The following is an 18309-nucleotide window of genomic DNA, read 5'->3' as shown; positions in this document are numbered from 1 at the left end:
GACACATTGTATTAATATTATGCAAAGAAATAAATTTTTGAATTTTGAAATTTAATTGAATTATTATTATTCCTAAATGTTTAACTAAATAAAAGTTTAACCCAAAAAGTCACGTTATATAAAACATTATGGAGAATAATCTTTCAAAGAACAGATTATTCTTTATAATGTAAATATAACAGGAGTGAGTTAATGTTTGTTGGTGAAGTTGATTTTGTTTGTTGATTACTTTTTATTGAATTTTGTTCTGGCTTATTAATTTTTTTTATTTGTTTGTTGTTCTTACTTTGATTGTTTTTTGTATGTTTAGTAAGTTTATTTATACACAGTTACACATAAGTAGAATTATCATAGCATCAATTACCTAGGATAACTTCCCAAAAAATGTTAAACAAAATGACTTATTTTCATCAGTACATCTTTACTGTTGCAACGTTTCGCCCAACTGTTGCACATGTGGTCATACTTATCAACTTGTCTGTATTATATCATTAACGTACCATTTTCACGCTTATCATTTCTGGTGTTTGTGAGTTATGATGATAGTGAGGGAGGCGGTGCTGCTCACTGCTCTACCAACAACAACAACCTGGCAGTAAGGAAGCTTATTTATGTACAGGTACATATAAATACACTTACACAAAATATCCTGCATATTAACGTGTAAATTATGTAGCATAAACCCGAAAGAGGTCAGATAAAGTAATTTATTTCCATTGTGGCCCTTGGAAGGTTGCACGTATCCTGTAATAATAATAATATCTTTATTTACTACAAGTACATGTACAAGGTACAGTTCTAGCTGACATCAATGACATACTATTATATAGAAACTCTCTTGTTATGCTGAGCATTAAGCAAATTAGGTCAGTTTTGTCCCAGGATGCGACCCACACCAGTTAACTAACACTCAGGTATGTATTTTTACCGGTGGGTGAACATGGACAGCAGGTGTCTTATAGAAACCCGACCTAATGTTATCCACCCGTACCAGGGATCGATCCCCGGATCAGTGTGTGAGGTGAATGCTCCAGCAATCGAGCTACAGGATACTGGATGTACCTTGAGACTACACTCTGACTGAGACACCAGACACCATAGAAACTCCATATATTATGAAAACTATATAAAGTACTCTATATTGTGAGGTTAGTAAGAATTTTAAGTCAGTGCATAAGTATTCACAATATGCTAAAAGGAATCTTGGCTTCATATCAAGAAGTATACATAATACCAGCCCTAAGGTTATACTGCAGCTTCACGTCTTTGGTTATTTCTCACTTAGATTTTTCTATTTTGTTCTGGTCTCCATATTATAGGATGAACACGAATATAATGGATAATATACAAAGAAGAATGAAATTGAGCCCATGTATCAGAAATCTTTCTTATGAAGATAGTCTGAAGGTACTGAACTTAGTCTGGCAAAACGTAGTATTAACAGGATATGAGTTATGTGTACAAATGGTTAGTCTAGTTAGCCGGACTTGAGTCCTGGAGGTGGAAATACAGTGTCTGCACTCTGAAGGAAGGGTGGAGATATTTGCAGTTTTGTATAGAAGTATCAGCATCCCTCTGGCAAGACAGTGATGGAGTGAGTGATGGTGAAGGTGTTTCTTCGTTTTTGGGTCACCCTACCTTGGTATGTATATATACATACATATGTGCATACATATATTCGTACATACATTATATTATATACATAGACTTCTGTAAATAAAACTTATTTTGTCTTTTATTAGGATAAATCTTCAAGCAAACTATTCGTACTGTAGAGGAGAGATTAAAGAGGAAAGAAAATTATGCTAAACTGTACATGAAATACAATAGAAAAATACTCGTGCAGCAATTAGGAACAGATGAGTTTTTTAGGAGTTGCTCAAATCTACCCAAACATCCAATCTTCGTGAGAGCAAAATGATTTCTTCTGTGTCAAGCAAGCTGTCAGAAAAGCAGAAGAGCAATTTACTAGTGCTATCTCAGCTTTCAAATGATGTAAGTAAATCGAGGATATGTGAAGGTTGTTAGAGGTAAATCATTAGGCTAAAACTTTATTGCCAATCAGGTTATGGCCATCTGTTTTTAATTCATTGCCAGTGTCACCTACTGGCTGTCTGTTGATCCAAGCCCCTGCAAAGGGGTATGGTGTCTTGACAAAGGTGAACAGCTCATAATCCGGGAATTAAAGTTAACCTCCATTTCCTTAGATCAAACCCAATTGTCTCCCATTGCCAATGTACTGTATAACCCCCACTGTGTTTAGCACTTCCCTATAAATATAATACTGGTAATAGTATACTTTGATCAAACATTAAAATTTAGTGTCACTAATTGTATTACTAAGTTTGTGGAAGTGTAGCAGCTGGCAGTGACCTAACCTATGTGCACTTGCCATAAAATTGTTAAATACAGATTTATACACTTCTAGACACTATTTTGTTGAAGTCAGTAGGTCGGCCATCACTAATCCGGCACCATTGGGACCTGTAGTATGCTGGATTAGTGAGTTTGCTGGATTACAGAGTGGTTAGGTTAGAATACACTTAATTACCCTATCAGTAGAGACTGTTTATGCTACATCTTCATTCTCATTACTGCTTTCTCTTCCACTGGCTTGCTGCTGTGGATTTACAACAATCTACACAATTTCTGAGTCAGTATAATGATGAAATTTAAGTCAGTATAATGATGAAATTTTAAATTATGCTAGCTGCAGTTAGTGCCAGATTACTGATGGAACCGGATAACTGAGTGCCGGATTAGTGATGGCTGACCTGTACTATGAAGTCATACATGATAAATGACACAGCAAGACACTAGGTAACTTTTCAAATCCTGAGTGGTGCAAGGATGCAGAAAGGATGAACATATTACATTTCCATTGCTTAACCTAACTTAAACTTACCCAGTTAACCTTAACTTTAACCTCATCTAATTAACCTTAATTATTACCCAGTTTAATTCACCCTAACTTAACCTGATTTGTGTGGTGTTTTGGGAGAGCAGTGTATTCATCATCACCTATCACTGCAGCTGTGAGACACATACTCTCAGGTAAAGAGAGAATGGGGAAGTGGGGACAGATGAAGAAAATAGCACTGGAAACAGTGCCAGGGCTTAACCCAGCAGTGAATCACTTACGGCAAGAGACAAAGGCAGCATAGGCGAGAGCAGCACAGCAGGAGGTAGCCAGTGATGGTGATGACAGCCAAGTGCTGGAGCTCGGGAGGGTATTTTAGCAGGCAGTGGATTGTTGAACTGGAAACTGGTGGATTCATGGTTGAGGATCCATTCTTGAGTCTTCAGCATCATTTGGTAGGTGTTCTAGATCCAAGGGGATGTCATTATTGTTGATATGTCTCTTAATGAAATCAAGTACTACTTGGTTAGTTGAGGCAGCTTTTACTGTACCATTTCATGATCTTTTGTATAGCTCCTGGAGTACATGATACTGCTATTTGAAGGTATGGTGTAGAAGCAGAGGTTTTTCTATTCAAGTCCGGGGATGTGGTCGTTGGCTTTTTTGTTCTCTAGGCTAGCGAAGATGGCTTCTTTAATTCTTTTCAATAGTGGGTAAGGGCTGGCAAAGACTTCAACCACTTCAGGAACAGAGATACCAGTTTGATTGATTTTGGATGTAATGTACTGTATATACATAATTATATAGTATCTTTGTAGGCACTTGAAGGGACTTGTGCTGCACTAAAACAATTTATCCATTCTTTTTTCCTTATAAATAAGAGAACAATTTACTTCATATTTTGTACAGGTGAATCTAATGAAGCACTGCTGACAAATTTAAAATATAAGTGTGAGTAAGGTAACATTTGTGAAGGGATTCAGGAAAACCAGTTAGCCAGGCTTTAGTCCTGGAGGTGGGAAGTACAGTGCCTACACCCTGATGGTGAGGTGGAGATATGTTGCAGCTTTTGAACTGTAGTTTTGGAGTTTCTACATGCCTCTTGCAAGACATTGATGGAGTGAGTGATGATGAAAGTGTTTCCTCTTTTTTGGGTCACCCTGCCTCAGTGGGAAAAGGCTGATGTGTTAAAAGAAAAAGTATTAATGACCTAAATTTATTGACTAAAAGAGAAGTGTTATCTTATTAACTATGATCAGCATTGGTGTGATCAACTTAAAATACTTCACATACTCTGTTGTCATATACAATATTTATATATATTATGTAAATACCTATTTGTGACTACTTGTAAGTATTTACAGTAACAGAAATAGTCTATGTTCATGGTGCCCCACCTTTCTATTTACATTTTAATTTTCCTCTGCTTTATACAAAAAAAAAAAAAAAATAGAAATGTTAAAAATATTGATTATTTATTAGTCGGCAATATTTATTTCTTGTAACTTTTAAACTCACATTTTCTTATTACATACTGTATATTTGAAGGTAGGTTACAGGTCATTATTGTGTTTTCCAGAGCTTTCTGGCTGCTTGGGACTCCAGTCTGCAGCTTTTGAAAGAAAAAAAAAGACTAGCTAGAAAATGTCAGCCGTATTATATTGTGAATAATACCAAGAATGAAACAGTAAGTTTGCATTTTTGGGGGTAAATTTATTATTTAAAAAAATTCTCTAACCTGAATTAATCACTGGTTGCTGTTCGGGGGAATTCATGACACATTAAAATTGACATTTGCTGTGGAAACGGCATTAAAACTAGAAAAACATTATACAGTGGTCTCAGGATATCGGCCGGTGAGGATATTGGCTAAATCGGATTTCGGCCACTTTTTTGACTGAAATTCTATCCTGGATTTCGCTGGCAACTCGGAAATCAGCCGTATTGAATGCGTCCGCCCGCCAATCCACCACGTGCGTGAGTCAGTCTGGCTGTGTATCTCGGTGAGTGAGCAAAACACTGTGCATTCATCCAAATATTTCATTATAAGCCATTGTTTTTTGCGATTGTTTATTGAGTGCGACTGCAAAATAAGCCACCATGGGCCCAAAGAAAGTTCCTAATGCCAGCCCTTTGGTAAAGAAAGTAAGAAACACAATAGAATTCAAGAAAGAAATTGTAGCAAAGTACGAAAGTGGTGTGTGTGTGTGTGCTCCAGCTTGCCAGGATGTATGGCAAATCCAAATCAACAGTCACTTCCGTCATGGCAAAGAAAGTAGAAATCAAGGAAGCTAATGTTGAAAAAGGGGTAAATCACCATCATCTTTCAACACACCGGCCGTATCCCACCGAGGCGGGGTGGCCCAAAAGGAAAAACGAAAGTTTCTCTTTTTACATTTAGTAATATATACAGGAGAAGGGGTTACTAGCCCCTTGCTCCCGGCATTTTAGTCGCCTCTTACAACACCCATGGCTTACGGAGGAAGAATTGTGTTCCACTTTCCCATGGAGGTAAGAGGAAATAAACAAGAACAAGAACTAGAAAGAAAATAGAAGAAAACTCAAAGGGGTGTGTATATATATGCTTGTACATGCATGTGTAGTGTGACCTAAGTGTAAGTAGAAGTAGCAAGACGTACCTGAAATCTTGCATGTTAATGAGACAGAAAAAAGGACACCAGCAATCCTACCATCATGTAAAACAATTACAGGCTTTCGTTTTACACTCACTTGGCAGGACGGTAGTACCTCCCTGGACGGTTGCTGTCTACTAACCTACTACCTAGGTCATTTACTTATATTATAAGAAAAGAGAAAAGTAATGTTTCCTTATAACTTGACAACCTGATGTGATAGAGATGAATAAAAAATATAATGAATCACTATTTTACACATATATACTGTAAAAGATACCATAGAGTCAATAAAAAAAAATCATGCAGACCAGTGTAATTTATACGTTACAAGTACTGGATTGTCTGTCTATTAAACCATGCCACAGGTGGGGTTAGAATCCTCGATCAGAGAGTCACAAAACTCTAAACCAACGTGTTAGCCACTGGGCCAGCTAGCTACATGATACCAAGTTGGAGGAATCTTATTGTAGCTAGCTGGCCCACTGGCTAACACATCAGTCTGGAGTTTTGTGACTCTCTGATCGCGGGTTCTAACCCCACCTGTGATATGGTTTGTTTTCTATCATGTCATTACAATTTCATGAGTCTTGTCTGTCTATTGTTTTGACCCTGAGAGTACTTGCCTTATACTTTATCTTACTCTTCTTTCACTTTTTTTTTTTTTTTTGATAACCTTAATGTTCACATTTCTGCATTAGTTAGAGGGAGAAATCTAGAAGATGCTGTGAGGCAACTTTTTTCCACTGTTTCAGCACATCTTGGCATCAATGAAGCCAGTACATTCATGTTGATTACCAGTATATTATAAATGGTGAAGATCTCTTCATTTGTTGATCAACCAGGGTGTTGCTATGTGTAGCTTGCATGGCAACACAGCAAAATCATTGTGTCTGATTAGGTGATAACTACTGAATTAAACCTTTGTAAAGCATGTCATGATAATCAGATTGATTAGTATATCAGATTTTACTTACACAGTTTAAAAACAACTTGGAAAACTGCTTTAGTTAACACATTAATGGTGTCTTCCTATTTCTGGGCTTATTAGTTTTTATATCTGAGCCAGATTTTCTAGATTCAAGAAATTTATAGGAATTTATCTTCTTTATAAACCTTTTATGTCTAAGTGTTTGATAATGAAACTTGATTTACCTTAACAGGAATTGCAAGCTGAGATATTGTGCCAACTCCTTGAGTCACTAGTGCAAGAAACTGTCTCAGATGAGGATCTTGCATCTATTTTGACTTCTTCAGGCCTTCAGAAAGATCGAACTAATCTTTTTGTGTCACAGGTAAATATATCTAATTCAGAGATAATAGCTTATAATGCAATGACAGCAAATTGTAGGTGACACTTGCTGTCTAATTTAAAATATCAGAGCACAGTTTTTTAACTAACAGCTCAGGAAAAAGGCATTTATAATATGAATATATTAATGAAGATACTTCTGTTTTTTCTTTTGGGCCACCCTACCTCCGTGGGATACGGCTGGTACGTTGAAAGAAAGAAGATTAACCCTTAAACTGTCCAAAAGTAGATCTATGTTTTTTCAACATTTGAAAGTATGTAAAAAAACGTAGATCTTCTTTTGTTTTTTACTTTTGAAAACGTGTAAAAAAACTTTGATCTACATTTTTTTTTTTTGTTATATTTGAAAATATGTAAAAAAACGTAGATCTACATTTTTTTTTTTGTTATATTTAAAAATATGTAAAAAACGTAGATCTACTTTTGGAGCACTACGCATGTGAATGTAGATCTGGTTGGACAGTTTAAGGGTTAATGAAGATAGGATACTATGAGCATATACCTGCTCCTTTAGCTACAATTAGGTAGTTACTTGATATTCCAATGGCCAATACTTTACATACCTATGAAATTGTTTATACATCTTATTAACTTTTCTCCACCAGAGAGGTAGGAGTCCAAAAAATTTAGTCATAATTTACTGCCTATCCTACCTCCAGGATTCATGTCCAGATAACAGGTTTCACTGAATCCCTACACTCCAACAGCACGTTCATTAAAAACTTTGTCTCCTTTCACTCCTGTCTAACACACTTACACCTGCTAGAAGCTAGATGCTCAAATCTCTAATACTCAGAGCCTTTTTTGCCCTTTCCATCCATTCTTGGAATGTCCCCTACCCCTCCTACCTTCCATTCCAGATTAATACATCTCTCTTTGTCACCCTATCCTTCTCTATCCTCTCTACATGCCTAAACCACCACAACCCCTCCTCAGCCCTCTGTGACCCTACATCACCTTTTAATGTCTGTATTCTGAATTCTCAGCATGAAATTCACACAACCTTTGCTCACAAACATGAGATTTCCTCTGCTTCTAGCCTCCTCCTTGTTGCATTGTACAAAATGCATGTGTTGGTACCACTATACTTTGATACATTATTTTGTCTCTATGATAAACTTTCCATAGAGGCCTGAACACACCTTCATCTGTACTATAGTTTACCTCATCCTTCATACACCCATCTACTAACATGTACACTCCCAAATATCTAAATACATGCACTTCCTCCATACTCCTTCCCTCCAGTCTGATATTCAGTCTCTTATTGCCTAGACTTTTTGTTATCCTCATCATCTAGCTCTTTTCAGTGTTCTTTTTTAATTTCTTTTATTATGTGCCCTCCCAAATTCATGCAACAATTTTTGCAAATTGACTTCAGAATCCCTCAAAAGAATTTGTGTCATCAGTAAAGAGAAACTGTGATAATTCCCACTTTGTGTCAGATCCAACATCTCTTAACCCTTTGACTGTTTTGGCCGTATATATACGTCTTACAAGCCAGTGTTTCAGACATATATACTATACTCAATAATTCTAGTGGCTTCAAATCAAGCAGGAGAAAGCTGGTAGGCCCACATGTGAGAGAATGGGTTTGTGTGGTCAGTGTGCACTGTAGAAAAAAATCCTGCAGCATGGAGTGCGTAGTGAGAAACAAACTCCGACCGTGTTTTTGGATTAAAACGCCGACTTTGAAGTGCATTTTCCTATAGTATTTATGGTTGTATTATCGTTTTCTAGGTCTTATTTGATAGAATGGAAAACATGTTATGGAAATAGAGATGATTTTGATTAGTTTCACAACGAAAACGACCTTGAAATTGAGCTCAAAGTAGTGGAAATGTTCAATTTTTACCAATGTTCTAGAGTAAGCAAATCACACCACACATCCAGTACACATCAACTGGGGAGTCTAATATTCTTTCACTAGTGCACTGATATTATTTATACAATTTTTACAATAATGCAGTAGTTTGCATAACAGTAAATCTATTTTTTTTTTTTTTTGTGAATAAAAAATCAAAATTGAAAGCAGGAGTAATATAAGAGGGGCCTGGAGATGTGACTAATGAACAGAGGATATGTTATTTTAGTGCCAAGAATGTTTGCATTGTTTATTCTGGACTCATGAAATTGGCATCTTTTTCAATTTGCATGAAATTGGCCAAATTGCCAGTTTCTGACTACAGTGGTCCCCCGCTTTTCGTAGTTCCCGGCATTCGTAAATTTCGCCAATCATAGGGGTATTTTCGTATAAACATGGACTCGCTTTTCATAGGTTGACTCGCGAGTCGTAGTTCGTCCGGGACGCGTACCCACGGCGTGAGCCGGGGCGGCAGCCAGTCTGGCATTGTTTACCAGTGAGCGAAGGTCCCCTCACGTGCTCCAGCAAAATATTTCATAATATTCCATTTATTTTAGTGCTTGCAAGTACTAAATAAGTTAAGTTACCATGGCTCCAAAGAAAGTTCTTAGTGCCAAGCCTGTGGTAAAGAAGGTGAGAAATACGATTGAATTTAAGAAAACCATCATTGAACAATATGAAAGTGGTACAAGTGTGGCCGAACTGTCCAGGATGTGTAAGAAACACTACACAACCTTATGTTCCATAGTGGCCAAGAAAAAGGAAATTAAGGACACTGTTGTTGCAAAGGGAGTAACTATGCTGACAAAAATGAGATCACCAGTACTGGAAGAGGTTGAGAAGTTATTATTGGTGTGGATAAATGAGAAACAATTAGCAGGAGATACTCTTATGACTTCGATTGTTTGTGAAAAGGCTAGGCAGTTGCATGAAGATTTGGTAAAGAAATTGCCTGCAAATAGTGGTGATGTGATTGAATTTAAGGCCAGCAAAGGCTGGTTTGAGAGATTTAAGAACCGTACTGGCATACACAGTGTGGTAAGGCATGGTGAGGCTGCCAGTTTGGACCACAAGGCGGCTGAAAAATATGTGCATGAATTCCAGGAGTACATAGAGGCTGAAGGACTGAAACCTGAACAAGTGTTCAATTGTGACGAAACAGGCCTCTTTTGGAAAAAAATGCCAAAGAGGACCTTCATTACACAAGAGGAAAAGGCAATGCCAGGACACAAGCCTATGAAAGACAGGCTGACGCTAATGTTCTGTGCTAATGCTAGTGGGGATTTCAAAGTGAAGCCATTACTAGTGTACCATTCTGAAAATCCCAGAGTGTTCAGGAAAAAAAATTTATGAAGAGTAAATTGTGTGTGTTTTGGAAATCTAATAGTAAGGCATGGGTCACGAGGGAAATTTTCGTCGAGTGGTTCAGTGAAGTGTTTGGCCCTAGTGTGAAGGAGTATCTCCTGGAAAAGAAATTGGATCTCAAGTGCCTGCTAGTAATGGACAATGCACCTGCTCATCCTCCAAACTTGGATGACCTAATTTTCGAGGAGTTTGGGTTCATCACAGTAAAGTTCTTGCCCCCGAATATCACTCCTCTCCTCCAACCCATGGACCAGCAGGTTATTGCAAACTTTAAAAAACTCTACACAAAAGCAATGTTTCACAGGTGCTTGATTGTGACCACAGACACTCACTTGACTCTAAGGGAATTTTGGAGAGAACACTTCAGCATCCTCTACTGCATAACCCTTATAGGTATGGCTTGGGAGGGAGTGACTACCAGGACTTTGAACTCTACCTGGAGAAAATTGTGGCCAGATTGTGTCGACAAGAGAGATTTTGAAGGATTTGGGACTGACCCTAATGAGCCTATGTCTGTTGTAAAATCAATTGTGGCACTGGGGAGTTCCATGGGGTTGGATGTGAGTTTGGAGGATGTGGAAGAATTGGTGGAAGACCACAATGAAGAGCTCACCACTGAGGAGCTGCAAGAGCTTCAGCAGGAAGAGCAACACATCGCAGCTCAGAATCTTGCTGCAGAGGAGGAGGAAGAGAGATGGAAGAAGGTGCCTTCTTCAGAAATTAAAGAGATTTTTACTATGTGGGGTAAGATGAAAAGCTTTATGGAGAAACATCACCCTAACAAGGTTGTTGCAAGCCATGTTGGCAACATGTACAGTGACAAAGTCTTGGGCCATTTTAGGGAAGTGTTAAAGAGACGCCAGAAACAGAGCTCTCTGGACAGTTATTTTGCGAGACAGGACTCCAGTGACTCTCAAGGTGGTTCTAGTGGCATTAAGAAACAGAGAAGAGAAGCAACCCCAGAAAAGCAAATGGTACCTGAGGTGTTGATGGAAGGGGATTCCCCTTCCAAACTATAAACAATCCACTCTCTCCTCCTCCTCCTCCTCCTCCAGTCTCCCATACACTAAGAAGAATCTCCAATAAAGGTAAGTGTTATGCTGTTAATGTTTCATTCATCATTTCCCATTGTATTGTTTATGTACTACATGTATATTTCATGTAAAAAAATTTTTTGTTTTAATACTTCTGGGTGTCAGGAACAGATTATTACATTATTTCTTATGGGGAAAATTGATTCGTAAATCGTAAATTTCGTTTATAGTAACGGTTCCATGAACGGATTAATTACGAAAAACGAGGGACCACTGTACTTTATTGGGTAGTTGAAATCAGTAAATGGGTGGTTTCTTGTACGCAATTGGTAGAAAAAGTGGAGTTCTAAAGAAATAGCTATGAATTTGGTCAACTGGAACAATGGAATTGGCTGAAAATAGGGCTCAGTTGGTGAAATCACTGATGCGTATATATTGCTGAGACCGCTAACTTTGCAGGAGCGTAATTCCGTAAGTTTTCAATCAAATTTTGTACTTTTGGTGTCATTACCATTGGGAAAAGATTCTCTATCATTTCATAAGAAAAAATAATTTTTTTTTTTTTCCAAAAAATTTTCAACACCAGGAGACACTTCAGGATTTGGGGTTGCGACAGTCAAAGGGTTAATCCCACACCTTAGCAAATTCTGCTGAAAAATTTTATGGCAGATGTATCATACAAGCTTTCAAGGGTATGTGGTGAATTTACGTTTGTCAGCCTTAGTAATGTGTTTTATTCATATACAGTGGTTCCTCAGTTATCGTCCATAATCCGTTCTTGGAAGTGGGACTATTATCGAAATAGATGATTTTCGAATCAATTCTCCCCATAAGAAATAATGTAAATACAATTAATCCGTTCCTGACACCCAGAAGTATTAAAACAAAAAAATTTTTTACATGAAATATAGATGTAGTACATAAACAATACAATGGAACATGATGAATGAAACATTAACAGCATAACACTTGCCTTTATTGGCGATTCTTCTTAGTGTATGGAAGACTGGAGGAGGAGAGAGCTTGGATTAGTTGCTGTTTGGAAGGAGAATCCCCTTCCATCAACACCTCAGGTACCAAGTCCTTTTCTGGGTTTACTTCTCTTCTCTGTTTCTTAATGCCACTAGGACCAGCTTGAGAGTCACTGGAGTCATGTCTTGCAAAAAAACTGTCCAGAGAGCTCTGTTTCTGGCATCTCTTTAAAACTTCCCTAAAATGGGCCAAGACTCTGTCACTGTACAAGTTGCCGATATGGCTTGCAACATCTTTCTCAGGGTGATGTTTCTCCATAAATCTTTCCATCCTACCCCACATTTCAAAAATATCCTTAATTTCTGAAGAAGGCACCTTCTTCCATCTCTCTTTCTCCTCCTCTGCAGCAAGATTCTGAGCTGCGATCTGTTGCTCCTCCTGCTGAAGCTCTTGCAGCTCCTCAGTGGTTAGCTCTTTGTTGTGGTCCTCCACCAACTCTTCCACATCCTCCAAACTCACATCCAACCCTATGGAACTCCCCAGTGCCACAGTAGAGTTAACAACTGACATAGGCTCATCAGGGGCTGCCACAAGCCCTTCAAAATCCCTCTTGTGGACACAATCTGGCCACAATTTACTCCAAGCAGAGTTCAAAGTCCTGGTAATCACTCCCTCCCAAGCCTTACCTATAAGGCTTATGCAATAGAGAATACTGAAGTGTTTTTTCCAAAATCTCGTAGGGTCAAGTGAGTGTCTGAGGTCACATTAAAACACCTTTGAAACATTGCTTTGGTGTAGAGTTTTTTAAAGCTTGAAATGACCTGCTGGTCCATGGGCTGGAGGAGAGGAGTAAGAACTCTACTGTAATGAACCCAAACTCCTTCAGAATTAGGTCATCCAAGTTTGGAGGATGAGCAGGTGCATTGTCCATTACTAGGAGGCACTTGAGATCCAATTTCTTTTCCAGGAGGTAATTCTTCACACTAGGGCCAAACACTTCATTGAACCACTCGACGAAAATGTCCGTCGTGACCCATGCCTTATTATTAGATCTCCAAAACACACACAATTTACTCTTCATAACATTGTTTTTCTTGAACACTCTGGGATTTTCAGAATGATACACTAGTAATGGCTTCACTTTGAAATCCCCACTAGCATTAGCACAGAACTTGAGTATCAGCCTGTCTTTCATAGGCTTGTGTCCTGGCAGTGCCTTTTCTTCCTGAGTAATGTAGGTCCCCTTTGGCATTTTCTTCCAAAAGAGGCCTGTTTCGTCACAATTGAACACTTGTTCGGGTTTCAGTCCTTCAGCCTCTTGAATTCATGCACATATTATTCAGCTGCTTTTTGGTCCGAACTGGCAGCCTCACCATGCCTTATCACACTGTGTATGCCAGTACGGTTCTTAAATCTCTCAAAACAGCCTTTGCTGGCCTTAAATTCACTCACATCACCACTAGTTGCAGGCAATTTCTTTACCAAATCGTCATGCAGCTGCCTAGACTATCTCCTGCTAATTGTTTCTCGTTTATCCACACCAATAATAACTTCTGAACATCTTCGAGTACTGGTGATCTCATTTTTGTCAGCATATTTACCCCTTTTGCAACAACAGCTTCCTTGATTTCCTTTTTCTTGGCTATGATGGAAGATATGGTTGTACGGGATTTGTTATACATCCTGGCCAGTTCACCCACACGTACACCACTTTCATATTGTTCAGTGATGTTTTTCTTAAATTAAATCGTATTTCTCACCTTCTTTACCAAAGGCTTGGCACTAGGAGCTTTCTTTGGAGCCATGGTAGCTTATTTAGCACTTGCAAGCACTAAAATGAATGGAATATTATGAAATATTTTGTATGAACATGTGAGGGAACCGTCGCTCACTGGTAAACAATGGCACACTGGCTGGGAAGGAAGGCCGAGGCTGCTCAGAGCGTGAGTATGTGTCCAGGACGAAAGACGATTAGCGAGTTAACGGACTATTTGCGAGCCAGTGCTTAGACGAAATAACGGGACTATTTCCGAAATGGGCGACTTTCAGGCTGGACGATTATTGAGGGACCACTGTATATTTGCTTTTCTTTGTTTATTGTTAAGTTTTAATCTTTTGCAGTATGATCAGCTTCAAGAATTGATATCCTTAAGAAAGCAGCTTACTAACCCAAGAGAGCATCTTGTTGACCTTCAGTGGAAATTTGGAGGTAAATAGTCTGTAACTTTCACATTGATTGTGCTTGCTTCTGGCCAGTTGTTACTGAACTTCAAAGTGATTCTTTGAATCTGAGAAAATTTTGCATGAGATATCAGAAGTGAATATTGTGATGTAGATGATGCATTTGTTGTTCTGTTAGTCAGATTAAGTACATGGGTATATCTATGTCCTAGGTAATAGGTTGATAGACAGCAGTTGCCCAGGAAGGTACTACCGTCCTGCCAAGTGAGTGTGAAACGGACACCTGTAATTGTTTTACATGATGGTAGGATTGCTGGTGTCTTTTTTCTCTCTCATAAACTTGAAAAGGTTTCAGGTATGTCTTGCTACTTCTGATTACATTTAGGTCACACCACACATGCATGTACAAGCATATATATACACACCCCTCTGGCCTTCCTCTTATTTTCTTACTAGTTCTTGTTCTTGTTTATTTCCACGGGGAAGTGGAACAGAATTCTTCTTCTGTAAGCCATGCGTGTCAGAGGTGACAAAAATGCTGGAAGCAAGGGCCTAGTAACCCCTTTTCCTGTATCTGTTACTAAATTTAAAAAGAGAAATTTTTGTTTTTCTTTTTGGACCACCTTGCCTATAGCTGGTTTGTTGAAAGAAGAGAAAAGTATACCTGTGTCCAAAAACTGTAGTATCAACAGTCCCACTTGAATTTATTATACTGTACAGCCTCTCCTCACCTAATGATAGGGTTCCGTTCCTAAAGAGTAGGTCGGTAAGTGAATTGGTCGTTAAGCGAGGAGCATACTGTACTGGTGGTGGGTTTATGTCGACCATCTTCAGATATTTTTTTCATGTTACCTTTGCACCATTTAGAGCATTTTTAGTATATTTTTAAATGTTTATACAGTAGTGTACCGTATACTGTAATAAACAAAATAGAGGAATTCATCTCTTATATACAATACTTAGGTTTGCATACTGGTTGGAGAGCTGGTCGTAAGTCTGAGCGGTCAGTAAATGAGTATGTCGCTAAGTGAAGAGAAGCTGTATTGCATAATGTTTGATGTCTTTTCGTTAAGCATGTGTTGAGGTTTAAATATGGGAATCAGGCTCTGTCTAGGTAAGGATTCTAGCAGTGTGAGTTGATTTAAAAAAAAAAAAAAGCCATTTTGAGGATTAATTATTGATATAAACATGGAGTTAATACACACTGCACATGCATGTACACGTGCAAGTATACACACTCATCTGAGTTTTCTTCTACAGTGGTACCTCGGGATACGAACTTATTTCGTTCCAGAAGGCTGCTCGAGTGCCGATACCGAACGAATTTGTTCCCATAAGGAATAATGTAAATTAGATTAATCCATTTCAGACCCCCAAAAATGCACTTAAGAACATAAGAAAGAAGAAACACTGCAACAGGCCTACTGGCCTATGCAAGGCAGCTCCATTTCTCCCACCAACTTAAGTCAGTGCCTTGACCTAGTGAGGTCAGACACATCACTTAAGGGAGGAGCACTGCATCTGACCTAGTAGCACAAGCTAGTCAGGTCCAACTCAGACCCACCCACACCCACTCATGTATTTATCCAACCTATTTTTAAAACTACTTACAAAAGCACTTACATAAATACACATAATTGTTCAAGTTTTGAGCTGTTCGTATCCTGAGGTACCACTGTATGTATTTTTTCTTAGTAGTTCTTGTTCTTATTATTACCTTTCATCTCCACAGGGAAGTAAAATAAGAATCTTTCCTCCATAAGTCATGCGTGTTGTAAAAGCAGACTGAGAGGCCAGAAGCAATGGGCTAGTAACTTCTGTATAGACTACTTAAAATAAGAAGAAAACCTTGAAGTTCATATCTGCATGCCTCTGGCAAGTGTGGATCATGGTGAAAGTGTTTCTTTTTTGGGTTACCCTGCCTCGACAGGAGATGGCCAGCATGATAAAAAAAAAAAACATGAATTGTTGTAATTGCTTATTTATTACAAATTTGTTCCATTTTATACCATTCCATTTAAATGTTTCCACCCCCCGGGAATCGAACCCGGGCCTACTGTGTGTGAAGCGGGAGCTTTAGCCACCAGGCCACCGGGCCACCTATATTCTTGTTTCATATATCTTACTGTTATACGTAATTACCTGCTGTAGTTCAGGCTTAGTGTATATGCAAATTTTAATATTACTATTTTCAGTCCCTCCTCATGTACACATTCATACACCACACTGATACATACTTATATTTTATTATAAATAAATTTATATGGTGAGCAGAATTTCATTCACATTATTATTTGGGCAGTTGTGGCTGGCAGCAGCTCAGAGGATGAAGCAGGGCGAACATTTGTGCAGGTCAAGATTGTCTCTTGTGTCCCTGATGGTGGTCTCACTTCCAGACACATTGAGATGTCTCTTCAGAAATTTTATGATTTCTTGCATCAGCTGGAGAAAGCTAAAGCTAGTTTGGAATATATGAATTACTTGTAATTCCTATACAGTATACTACTAGACAATATAAATGTGTATAAATACAGTATACCATATTTTACAGTGAACAAGACGCTCCGGTGTCTAGGACACCTCCCCCAATTCTGATTGGATAAATTTTGGAAAAAAAGATACACGATACTTTGGCCTCCAAGACACTGTGTAAATTTTCAACACTTTTGGGGAAAAAAACAGCGTTTTCAACACTGTAAAAGTACAGTAATTTTTTATGAAATACTGTATCTGTGTATAAATTATGGAGAAAAGAAAACAATTTAAATATAATAGGAAGTAATCATAAACTGTCATTCTTATGAAGCAGAAGTTTAATAATGTGTTAATTCATTTGTATTGTGATTATGATAATTAATTTCTATTGTCATTATGATAGTTTATTTCTATTGTAATTATAATTCATTTCTATTGTATTTCCTTTCCTATTCTTACTTTAAGAAACAAGATTTGCAACATTAAAATCTGGCATCATTAAGAGATAAACCTATAAATCTTTAACATTAAAATCCTTTTTATGTCAGTAGGCTAACCAGTATTTTTATGTAACATTATTATTATTTAGAGGAAAATGCTAAACCCATAGGGGTCATATAGCATCAGTTTGATTCAAGGAAGATAACATATGAAAGTCTTTGGATCAAGAGCCACTTCATCACCATCAAGGAGCTTCCCTTAATGGAATTACTATTTTGTTATTATTATATTTATGTTTTGCCTACCAATGGACACCAATCCTTCTACCATGAAAAGGTGGCAGACACATACTAGAATGATGTAGTAATAATAATAGCATTATTATTACAGATCATCATGAAGAGTAAAACCCATATGGGTCATACAATGCGTGGGGAATAGGAAGTAATCAGGTTTAATTCAGTTGTAAATATAAAAGAAACACTACCTGTTTATAAATTCAAGTCTCTTCTCAAAGATCACTTACTCACCCAAAACCAAATAAATACTGAATAACTGAACCTTATAAATTGTATATCTTAAATGTTTCTTACAATTATATCACATAAATGTTAAACCTAAAACCCAATCTAACTTTATTATTTTTAAAATACACTAACAGAATACTCCATACGACTGAATGTACAACAATGCATGCAACCATATGACCTGTTTTTGTAATACTCATTTGTGCTTTATAGTTATCTGTTTACAATAATGTATTATCACTGATTTCATCATTGCTTAGTTAATTTTAAGCCAGCCCATAATTCTATGCATAGTATAAGTGGCTTTGGCATGCTGCTCTTATCTGTATTTTTTTGTACCTCTGTATGTATGCTCAAATTGTAAATAAATAAATAAATAAATAAATTATTTTATTATTTTATTATCACACTGGCCGATTCCCACCAAGGCAGGGTGGCCCGAAAAAGAAAAACTTTCACCATCATTCACTCCATCACTGTCTTGCCAGAAGGGTGCTTTACACTACAGTTTTTAAACTGCAACATTAACACCCCTCCTTCAGAGTGCAGGCACTGTACTTCCCATCTCCAGGACTCAAGTCCGGCCTGCCGGTTTCCCTGAATCCCTTCATAAATGTTACTTTGCTCACACTCCAACAGCACGTC

The 18309-nt window shown here is 37.8% G+C and overlaps 1 protein-coding gene across 5 annotated transcripts; it reads left to right on the top strand.

Moving 5' to 3' along the window:
* The first annotated feature begins 380 nt into the window (after positions 1-380).
* On the top strand, positions 381-18053 carry LOC128692079 (COMM domain-containing protein 7). 5 transcript variants are annotated; one of them, XM_053781064.2, is made up of 6 exons: positions 381-595; positions 1743-1995; positions 4440-4547; positions 6657-6788; positions 14162-14249; positions 16524-18053. In XM_053781064.2, exons 2-6 carry the CDS (start codon positions 1918-1920, stop codon positions 16706-16708), a joined length of 591 nt encoding a protein of 196 aa, XP_053637039.1. In that variant the 5' UTR covers positions 381-595; positions 1743-1917; the 3' UTR covers positions 16709-18053. The 5 variants fall into 5 exon arrangements, with proteins under 5 accessions (XP_053637039.1, XP_053637038.1, XP_053637042.1 ...); XM_053781063.2 differs by having other exon boundaries at positions 381-619; XM_053781067.2 differs by lacking the exon at positions 381-595 and adding an exon at positions 796-914.
* Positions 18054-18309: the final 256 nt, after the last annotated feature.

This window comes from Cherax quadricarinatus, chromosome 15, assembly GCF_038502225.1.
Source record: "Cherax quadricarinatus isolate ZL_2023a chromosome 15, ASM3850222v1, whole genome shotgun sequence".
In the NCBI taxonomy this organism is placed as follows: domain Eukaryota; kingdom Metazoa; phylum Arthropoda; class Malacostraca; order Decapoda; family Parastacidae; genus Cherax; species Cherax quadricarinatus.
Note: the sequence above shows the minus strand (reverse complement) of the source record. Positions and strands in the feature narration are given on the sequence as shown.

Bases quoted from the DNA above. Each gene is read 5' to 3' on its own strand.
- LOC128692079 (XM_053781064.2), top strand. From the start codon at position 1,918: ATGATTTCTTCTGTGTCAAGCAAGCTGTCAGAAAAGCAGAAGAGCAAT. The intron at 4,548-6,656 runs GTAAGTTTGCAT...TTACCTTAACAG, and splicing joins ATAATACCAAGAATGAAACA to GAATTGCAAGCTGAGATATT. The intron at 14,250-16,523 runs GTAAATAGTCTG...TTATTTGGGCAG, and splicing joins CCTTCAGTGGAAATTTGGAG to TTGTGGCTGGCAGCAGCTCA.